Below are 10,191 nucleotides of genomic sequence, written 5' to 3'. Positions count from 1 at the left end.
CCCTGTGTCCCCCGGGTCCCCTCAGTCCCGCCCGGCCCCTGTGTCCCCCGGGTCCCCTGTGTCCCCTGGGTCCCCCGGGTCCCCTCGGCCGCCGCCGCCCCGCAGAGCCCCGGGCTCGAGGCCCCGCGCGCGCCGGGCCGCGCTGCCATGGTAACGCGTCTCCCCGCGCCGCGCGTCCCCATGGCGACCGCTCCTTCCGGGAGGTGCCTCCGCCTTTCCCCCCGCCCCTCCCCTCCCGGCGCGCGCGCTCGGGCGTTTCCGCCGCGCTCGGCGCCGCTCGGCTCCTTCCGCCCATGTCGGACGCGGGCGCCGCCGCCGACGGGTCCCGCTGCGAGCGCCCGGCGGGGCGGCCCGCAGGTACCGGCGGGCTCGGGGCGGCCCAGGGGCACGGGGCGGCCCCGCGGGCTCGGGGCGGCCCAGGGGCACGGGGCGGCCCCGCGGGCTCGGGGCGAGCTCCGCTACGCGGTGGCCCGGGGGGGCAGCGCGAAACGCGGCCTCGCTGTTCGTCCGTTTGGAAGCCGGGATTGACGCTTTCTGAAAGCGCCCTGCGGCTGGGAGGGCTCCTGTACCCCTAACATGCCCTCCCTCCCTCCCTCCCTCCCTCCCTCCCTCCATCCATCCATCCATCCATCTATTCCTCTCTCGGGGTCATTAGAGACAACTGGTTTTTTCCAGCCCTGCAGGGCAGGGAGGCCGCCTGTAACGGGAAGAGCTTCTTGCTCCGCTCTCCTTTCCACAGCTCCGGACCTTACAGCGTGCCAGGGCTGCCTGTAGTTTGCCGTCCTTGTCTGCGTGGTTTAAACGTTAATTCTTTTCCATCTTCTCTCCGCATGCTCTGCTTACGGCTAGAAAATGAGGATTCGGCGCCAAGGACGGAGCTTGTGGAGCAGCCGGCTGCCGCTTTGGAGTCCGGGAGGCCCCGGTGCAGGTAGGCAGATGTTTCCGTGCCCTCATCCACGCGCACGACAACCTGTTTCAGCCCCTCCGCGCCCTGTGTCCGGCAGTGGCTCCAGGCCTGGGGGGGAGGAAGGCCCGAGCCGCCCTCTTGGGATGGTAAGTGCAGGGATCCTATAGGAGGCCTGGTGCCTGCAGGCCGGAGCGTGTTGGAAGCTCTAAAAATAATAACATGTGGCTCATGGCTCGGCTGTGAAAACCACAGAATCATTTAGGTTGAAAGAAATGCTGGAAAGTTGCACAGTCAAACCTCAATAAGAACTAATAAATTTTTGACAGGAAATCGTTCTCTCTCTCCTGTCCAAAGGATGCTTTAATAATTAAGAATTCTCACCCTGATTATAATCCCCAGGGCAGCTAGGAAACAAACCACCTTTTGCTGCCTTCTCGACAATATCTGTTTCTTCACCCTTTGTCTTCCACGTCCTTGTTCTTCACTCTGTCCTTAATATTGCTAATGCACCACGATGTCAAGTGTTTGGCCTGTTGTTGTCTGTGTGTTGGACCTGTGGCACTTGGGGTCTCACCGTTGGACTGGTTGCAGCACGAGGACTGTGTGTCCTGCTGAGTGGGAGCTCAGCCTGTGAGGTCCCCCCGCTCGGCCGAACACAACCTCGCTGCAAAAGACAAAGGAAAACCGAGTAAATTAGGCAGCAATTGAAGGTCGTCCTCTCTGAACGCTAATGAAAATTGGAGCAGCCTTCTTGAATCCAAGCATATTTCTTCCATCTCACTTTACTGTGTTCTCTAGTTTTCTTTGAAGAAATTAATGCAGGCTGTGAGGGAAAGGGTCAAAGCAGATGCCAGGTGTTTGTAGATGTTATGAGACAAATTTATTTGTTAGATCCCCTTTGAAAGGAAGTGGAGTCATCCCAATGGGGTATATGAATCAGCTGAACTTTGTAAATCTGCCTATGAAGCTTGTGTAGCTCTTCTTAATCTTCGCGTGACCCTCTGGGGATTCAGTCTTGTTTGGAGAAAAAGGAAAGAAAAGAAACAGTCTCAAGCTGTCAGATCCTGTGTTGGTGGGTAACCTGAGCAGATGTGTGCATGTATGGTAGCAGGGGCCAAATAGACTGTCTGGTGTGAGAGTTATCTTTGTGTTATCTTTGTTAAGATAAAAAGCAAATTTGATGGAAAACAATGATATAGAAGTTCTAATGTCTCATACTACCAAAGAGACAGTTTCAAGTTGCTATGAGAGCTCTTCCTTTAAAACAAAACGAAAAACACTGTCCCCTGCAAGTGTTCCTTCTTTTCTGCTACTGTCTGTCATTTTGAGTATCCTAGCGTTGGGCTCCCTTGAGCAGCTCCCGCAGACCTTCTGGTGTGTCGTGCCATTTGCAGGAGAGGAAATTGCAGCACTGAGAGCGTTTTGTTGGGTAAGAAATAGCTTTTCAGGATCCAGCCTCCGCTCCCCATAGGAGTACAGATTTGGAAACAAAAGACATATTTGCCTGGTTCTGATCTCTTCCTTTTACAGGCACAGCACAAACTGTCTGAATTAAGCTCTTTCTGTTTATTTTTTTCCCCTTTTATTTATTTTAAAGCTATTCCACACTGTATTTCTATCCTGCCTCTTTGCTAAACAGAATATTTCTGATTCCAAAAGTAGAAATTTCAGATAATGTACATATTTTCTACAACTGCTGCATTATCTTGTTTCTTATTTTTTAGACTTGGGAAACTGGCATTGGTTTTGTACTGCCATGGGGGAAGTGGTTTCCTTCTCAGAACTGAAACCATTTCTATTCATAGTAAACACTAGATCACTTCTTATGACAATTTCATATAGCACTTAAGAGTATGACTGATGACATGTAGAGGTGACAGTATACATGTTAATGACATGCATTTATTTGGGGGCAGATTAATTATTTCCAGCAATAGATAGCTCTTTTGTTTTAATAGCAGTTTAGAAAAAAAAATCATTCAACAGTGACTGAATGCCAAGGATGTTTCTTGTCTGCCTCGACTTCAGCAAGGCTTTCAACATTGTCTCCTATAACATTCTTATAGGGAAGCTCAGGAAGCGTGAGTTAGGTGAGTGGAGGTAGATCGAGGCCTGGCTGGTTGGCAGAGCTCAGAAGGTGGTGATAAATGGGGCTGAATCCAGTTGGAGGCCTGTGGCCAGTGGTGTCCCCCAGGGGGGTCAGTGCTGGGCCCGGTGCTGTTCAACCTGTTCATTAGTGACCCAGACGAGGGCACGGAATGCACCCTGAGCAAGTTTGCAGATGACACCAAGCTGGGTGGAGTGGCCGACACTCCGGAGGGCTGTGCTGCCATCCAGAGGGACCTGGACAGGCTGGAGAGTTGGGCAGAGAGGAACCTCCTGAGGTTCAATAAGGACAAGTGCAGGGTCCTGCACCTGGGGAGGAATAACCCCAGGCATCAGTACAGATTAGGGGTTGACCTGCTGGAGAGCAGCTCCACGGAGAGGGACCTGGGAGTCCTGGTTGACACCAAGTTAACCGTGAGGCGGCACTGCCCTCGTGGCCAAGAAGGCCGAGGGGATCCTGGCATGATGGTTAAAGATGATGAAGGGACTGGAACATCTCTTGTATGAGGAAAGACTGAGGGAGTGGGGCCTGTTTAGCCTGGAGAAGAGAAGGTTGAGAGAGATCTGATCAATAAGTATAAGTACTTGAAGGGAGAACGTAGGGAGGATGGGACCAAACTCTTCTCAGTAGTGGCCAGTGATAGGACAAGGGACAATGGGTACAAGTTGAAACACAGGCAGTTCCATCTCCATGTGAGGAAGAACTTCTTTCCTGTGAGGGTGACAGAGCCCTGGAACAGGCTGCCCAGGGAGACTGTGGAGTCTCCTACTTTGGAGGTCTTCAAGCCCACCTGGATACCACGCTGTGCCCCGTGCTCTGGGTGTCGGACTAGATGATCTCTAGAGGTCCCTTGCAACCTCAACCATTCGGTGATTCTGTGATTCTTTCATGTTTTTTATTTTTCCTGCTGTGTAGCTTTGTTTTTGTTCTAACATACTCACCTCCTCTTCTCACAATGCAGTGTCTGGAGTTCTTTATTATCACACTGCCATTGCACAATTTATGGCTTGCTTGTTAGTGAAAATATTAGAGAACGACCCACGTGTCCTTTCTACCCCTTGGATTTGCCAATATGGAAGACATGATGGGCCACTTCAATACAAGGCATTTTCAGTACGGCTTTCAAAATTTGGAATTCTTTCAGTGATCCATCTGACCTGTAATGAGATATATAGATGTCATATAGAGGCTGGCATAGAAGTAGTTGTCATTTCTTCAGCAGTGAAGTTATTACTGACTACTGTATTTCGTACAGCATTAACGAGCTGGCATGTTGTGAGGAGGATGCTGTGAAGTGCTGCTCTCTAAAAGACAATAAATAGGGAATGAGCTCACGGGAATGTCCCTGTGGGTTGCATAGGGAGAAGGTAGAGCTGCAGGTGAGGTTTTACTGGAGTGAAAACAGCCCTTCATTTCAAGTGATGGGTTGTGGTTCTAGGGAGCTTGTTTTCCCTCAGCCCATTTGAATTTTGATCCTGTAGTGGTGTCTGTCATGACTGTGGTCTGCCACTTGTGTCCTGAGTTGAAGTACTGAATTGAAATGCTCTCTTCTTCTGAGAGGTCGCAGACTGGGCCGCCTGCACAGGATCTGAAGGAAGAAGGTGGCACTTCGGAGGACCGGAAAGTAACTGAATTGAAGGACAAGCAGCCTGACCAAATCCCTTCCCCCAAAGAGGTAGGTGGGGTCTCTTTCTGTCAAAAAGCAAGGAAAGAGGTACAGTGATGTTTCCTCTGGGCTACTGCTGTGCTTATGGCCAGGGGACAGAGGTGTCAAGGGCCCTCTGTGCTGGAACAGAAGTAATATCAATGTAGCTTCAGTTATTTCTTCTGTATATTAGGATGAGAAAAGGCCTTGTAAAATCCCTCTCGTATCTTGGGGTAGTCTTTGTCCCTTTGCTAGGTTTTTTTTTGGCTCACTAAGGCTTCAAGGTTATTTTCACCTTCTACCTTCTGTCTGGGACTTCTGGGAATTCTCTTCTAGCAGATTTATCAAGGAAGGAGCTGAACAGACTCCGCTATCTTGGTTTTTTTGTTTGTTTTTTTTTGGTGAGCAGCCAGTTTGTTTGCATTACAAATAGAGTCTGGAAACCTGCGCCAAGTTGCACCTGGCACACAGCAAAGGGCTGTGTGTTTTGCATATATGAGGAGAGATCTGGCCCTGCAAAACCAGATGAACATTTAACTAGGACACAAGAAACGTCAGTGCAATTGTAGCTGCAGTCAGATGGAGACCAAGCTGAAGGGCTATCCCTGGAGAGAGAGTGTCTTGGGAATCCTGGCTGAAAGTAGTCAGCTATATTTGGAAGGCAGCTGCTTTGCAAGCAATGACAATGGCTTTGGGGTAGATACCCAGATGTGCCTGTCCACAGAGACCCCCTCCTGTGGCAGAGGGGAGCCGAGGTGTGTGTAAACTGTGGTATCATTGTCACATAGGTGGCATTTGGTTTTGTGACTTTCGTGTTATGAGGGTAATAATAGAGATATGCATCAGAGCCAGACGGTTCTTTTGCAGCTGTAACAGAAGCTTCTGCAGAGCTGACTTGGCTTCAGAAAGATGCCTGGATTACTAACCAGTTGCTTCAAATCCATTGAGAACCCTTACTGTGATGCTCTTGGTGACTTTGTGTGTGTGCCTTGTGCAGGAGTCTGTTTTTCGGATGACCAAATACCACATACCTCAAGGAGCAGGGGATATAGTCATGATTCAGTCGGATCACACGGGTGCTGTGGATATCCTGTCAGCTGAGCTGGAGACTGCAGACCTCCTCGGGGAGCAGAGGAAAGGTGAGGCCTGAACAGGCAGGTGACTGAACTGCTTTTGAAGCATCTGAGCCTGACCCAGCTGGAAAGAATAGAAGCTGCTTTGCAGGCCCTGCTGCAGGTGGGGAATTATGGCTAGTGAATGGGAAGACTTCACATCCAGGGTTTCTGAGAGCAGGCTCGGGATTGCTGGAGTCTTATCAGGAATAGCTTCACTGTTTTCAGATAACAATGCGCCAGCAGTGACAAATGAGCTGAACTGATAGTTTTGTCTCTTCTCTCAGCTCAGCCTCCTCCTCTGGCTCCACCCACGACGTGGACCACTGAGAAGATGAAGGAATTCAAAGCCAGGTTGGGAAAGGAGAAGAATGGCCGCATGGTGGTGAAGCGAGGTGAGGTGGTGACAGTCCGTGTGCCAACCCATCCGGATGGGAAACGTGTCTGCTGGGAGTTTGCCACAGATGACTACGACATTGGATTTGGAGTCTACTTTGACTGGACTGCAGTGACTAGCACTGCCATTACCGTGCAGGTCAGCGAATCCAGTGATGAGGAGGATGAGGATGAGGATGAGGAAATTGAAGGTAACTGGTGCGCAACTTTTAAGGATTAACTTGTGGAGCTTGTTATCTTGCTACTGAGAGCATGTCAGATGTTATAATTTCCATCTTTGTTTACTCAGCCCGTTTGTTATCTCTGCAGCCTTTTGGGTTCTTGGTAATGCTGTGGTGAGAAAATGTTTAGCATTTCTTGTTTCAGCATATGCTAAAGACTGTCCTTGTCCAAGAGCATTCTTAAATGGAGGTGGAGGGAGGGCTGGTATCTGAAGCAAATCTTGTAGGAATCTCTTCTCTTTAAGGAATCCCCATGGAAAAGTGAATTGAGGACATGCCGAAAAAATGAGGTTATTGCTAAGACCCTTCCCGGCGTTCTTTTGCCCCAAGTCAGTGTCACTGGGATGACTCTGAGGAGAACTTGCTTAGTGTGTGTGTAAAAGTAGTTAGGTGCCTGAAAGGTATTAACTAGGGGAGGAGGTCAGACAGATGGTGGGGACCACTGTCCCATAGGTATTCCCCCAAAAAATGTTTTTTTCAATATGTTTTTTGTCAAAGTAGGAACAGCTGGACTCTGTGAGCAGAGGTCAGGGCAGACATTACATGTAATGCTATTGTAGTCAGCTTTATATATTCTTTGCATATATAAAAAGATATATACGCAAATATATCTTTTTATATTTGCATACCTGTAATATATTCTCGGTTGTTGATAATTTTCTAGTGTCTCATGGCTTACCTGACTCTGTCCTATTTGTTGTCTCCTCTTTTCTCTGCAGGACTTGCCCCTGTTGGGGATGTGGAAAGGGGCTCCAAGAGCTGCCCGCGGAGCCGCTACGGGGAGATCATGCCCGTGTATCGGAGAGACAGCCACCGGGAGGTGCAGGCGGGCAGCCACGACTACCCCGGCGAAGGCATCTACCTCCTCAAATTCGATAACTCCTACTCACTGCTCCGCAACAAGACTCTGTTCTTTCACGTCTACTACACCAGCTGAAGGGACGGAGGGGCAGGGACAGCAGGCAAGTAACGGTGAGTGGAGCAGGCTGCCAGCCAGCCCTGGGACTCCCTGGTGGGCACTGCTGCGTTACAGAGTCAGGGCACGACTCTGCCAGCTCTTCTTCAGATACGGACTGGCTTTTCCCCCAACCCTCCTTCCCAGCTGACCCGGTGAAGAAGGTAGTTGTGACTGCCTGACTGTCCACAGGCAGCTGCTCTTTCGGTAAAACGTCAGGAGACCTGGTCTGAAGAGACCTCAGCCTGGGGCTTCTTGTCACAGCCAGGATATGTCCAGAGGCCAGGTTCAGCTGGTTGTAGCTTCTTTCTGTTGCACTGGTACGAAATGAAGTCAAAATGTTCCTTGATTTGTTACAGTTTTGTAAATAACTTTTCAGACTCTTCTGCTGCATCTGTGTCACTAGAGGGAGGCTGTTGGCTGAAATGATGTGACTGGATGGTTGGTCACCTACCCACTGATCGTGTCATCACTTACCACCACTCCGTGTCACCACCAGCCAGTGCTTCCTTCATTCACTTACTGGTGTGGGACAGCCTCTGTTGGCAGCGGCCAGATTGTGCTACAGCAGCAAGGGCCCCAGTGATGCAGTGACCGTGTGTTTGTATGGAGTGTGTGGTTGGGAGGCTGTACCTTGGGGTCTACAGGAAAGCCTTTGAATGGACTGAGAGCTGGATATTGCATCCAGTGATTACAGGGATATGTAGCTGATTATAACTCCAGTGACCACCATGATTATGGGATATGTAACTGATTAAAACTCCAGTGACCACCAAGAGGTTTTTTTGTAATACAGCTGTGAAGTGGAAGAAAAAAGCTTACTACAATGCTGGATAAATATGAAACCAGCAAGCACATTGGGATACAACCAATAAATACATAACAGATGCTTCTTAGTAGCAGCATGTTCGTTCACTGGTATTGCTGCTGGATGGATAATATAGTTTATAGTAAGGAAAATGTTCCCCGAGGCAGCTTGTCAGCTGCTATTGCTGTTACAAGGTACTGTTACAAAAGAACATCTGCTCAGAAGCTCAAAAGGTGTGAGATTTAACTAGTCTTTTCTATAAGCTAGAATCGACAAAGCCATTACCAGCCCTCACCGTGTGGTAAAGGATGGTTTTGATTGCCAGCAATGGCATTAGCAATCACTTTCTGCTGAAGTGTTGGCAGAGTTGATCAAGGATTAACTTAATCCTTCAGAGATGAGTTTTAAGTCACATTTATCTGTAACTCACTGTAGTTCTTTATTTTATTTTAACGACCCTGTGGCACATGCTCTAGGTGTCTGTGTTTGAGCAGGGTGGGGGTTGGACTAGATGATCTCTAGAGGTCCTTTCCAACCTCAATGATTCTGTGATTATCTTTTTAACAATACTGTTGTATTTACATTTTGGTATCTCTTTGCAGATAGACAAAATGACTCTTTGCATGGTGATGCTAGTAGAGTTCCAAGTTCTGTTTTTAAATCCTCCAGGTAATGTACCTCCACTTGGTCCACCCTCTCTCTTGAGAGGGAATGAGGGACAAGATGATTTTTGGGTAGTTAAAACCAAAGATTTCAGTCTCCTAGGAGGGCTATTTCCTATTAAGGCTATATTTTAATGCTCTGCAATTTGTTCTGTAGTAAGATTCTTCTTCTAACTTCCTGTGTTTATGTACTCATCTTCCCAAAGCACTTAAGTGAAAAAGATGAGAGAGAGAAACCTGCAACAAAGCAGCCCAAGCCAGCCTTGCTGAGTGGAACTGCAGAGGACATCGGCCAGCGCCCTGTGGCTTGCAGGGTGAGGCAGGAAGCAGAGGTGTTCAGGATTAGGAGCAAGGTAGTTGCTGTTCTGCACGCTGAGAGGAGCAGGGAAGAAACAGATACCTTTTTGAAGGAAAAAGAGTGTGAGGGGACCCAGCAAGGATGAACTGCAAAGCTGCCTTATTCAAGAGGGGCGACTCCGTGAGGAGCCCCGGCAGGTAGAACAGCAGGGCTTGGTGCCAGAGTAAGGCCCTTTCTTCATTCAGCAACCAAATCAGGACTATTTCTTCCTTTAACACCCCTCTTGGGGGAGATCTTTGTAGGACTCTTGAGTCAGGTTCGAGCTACTTGAGTATGGTTCTCCCCTCTTCTCATCCTTTGGCTGTCAGGTTCCCAGGCACTAAACAGAAAGACCCTTCAGTCTCTTTTTCTGACTGAAATGCCAGAAATTCCCTCATTGACTAATTGACTGCCTTTGGTCCTTACTATGTGCTCTGGAAGGCCCTGCACATACAATGCGTTGTCAGTCACTCAGTCCACTTTTTTTCTTAGGTTATATTTATGACAAAGGGAATTTAGAGTATTTACATCAAATACTCTAGGATTACTGATGCTCAGTTGCACAACTTAACTGCAACTAATGAGTTAGTGCCAATAAAAACTTTCTATTGCATTCTGTCTCTCCATTGCTAATTTGCAGTTCTTTTCCCTGCTACCCTGTGCACACTAAACCATCTTTCACTTGTACCAAAATTGAAAAATACATTTTCTGTCATTGTGACAAACTGACAAAGTCTGCCTCACCATTAATTTTGTTCACTCACTGAAAGAAATAGTATGTACCCAGTTATCAAGCTAGTAGCAGGTTTAGCTAAGATATCTGCCCTGTAGATTGTAATCCTGCCACTCAGTTCGAGCTTTATGAAATGTGAACCAGACTTTTTATGTGAGGCTCGGGTCATTTGTTCATATCTGTCCTTATTTCTTCGTCTTTATGGCTAAAGCCACATAGCAGCACTGAATATAGTGTGCCATCCCAGCGGATACGCTTGCCCTGAAAATACACTGTACCCATAGATGTGCCTGCTGCAGTGAAACAGA

At 48.4% G+C, this 10,191-nt stretch overlaps 1 protein-coding gene across 2 annotated transcripts; it reads left to right on the top strand.

Annotated features, from left to right (window-relative positions):
* Nucleotides 1–818: 818 nt before the first annotated feature.
* Nucleotides 819–8,555, top strand: TMED8 (transmembrane p24 trafficking protein family member 8). 2 transcript variants are annotated; one of them, XR_003250817.1, is made up of 6 exons: nucleotides 819–928; nucleotides 4,575–4,689; nucleotides 5,657–5,798; nucleotides 6,059–6,358; nucleotides 7,108–7,845; nucleotides 7,915–8,555. XR_003250817.1 is itself a non-coding variant. In XM_026048315.1 (5 exons), exons 1-5 carry the CDS (start codon nucleotides 831–833, stop codon nucleotides 7,323–7,325), a joined length of 873 nt encoding a protein of 290 aa, XP_025904100.1. In that variant the 5' UTR covers nucleotides 819–830; the 3' UTR covers nucleotides 7,326–8,555. The 2 variants fall into 2 exon arrangements, 1 of the variants encoding a protein (XP_025904100.1); XM_026048315.1 differs by having other exon boundaries at nucleotides 7,108–8,555.
* Nucleotides 8,556–10,191: the final 1,636 nt, after the last annotated feature.

The sequence above is a fragment of the Nothoprocta perdicaria genome, unplaced genomic scaffold (genome assembly GCF_003342845.1).
Source record: "Nothoprocta perdicaria isolate Ctin4 unplaced genomic scaffold, notPer1 scaffold_53, whole genome shotgun sequence".
In the NCBI taxonomy this organism is placed as follows: Eukaryota; Metazoa; Chordata; class Aves; order Tinamiformes; family Tinamidae; genus Nothoprocta; species Nothoprocta perdicaria.
Note: the sequence above shows the minus strand (reverse complement) of the source record. Positions and strands in the feature narration are given on the sequence as shown.

Excerpts from the sequence above, each read along its gene's own strand:
- TMED8 (XM_026048315.1), top strand. The coding sequence starts at position 831 with ATGCTCTGCTTACGGCTAGAAAATGAGGATTCGGCGCCAAGGACGGAG. Across the intron at positions 4,690-5,656 it reads AAATCCCTTCCCCCAAAGAG|GAGTCTGTTTTTCGGATGAC; the intron begins GTAGGTGGGGTC and ends TGCCTTGTGCAG. Across the intron at positions 5,799-6,058 it reads CCTCGGGGAGCAGAGGAAAG|CTCAGCCTCCTCCTCTGGCT; the intron begins GTGAGGCCTGAA and ends CTCTTCTCTCAG.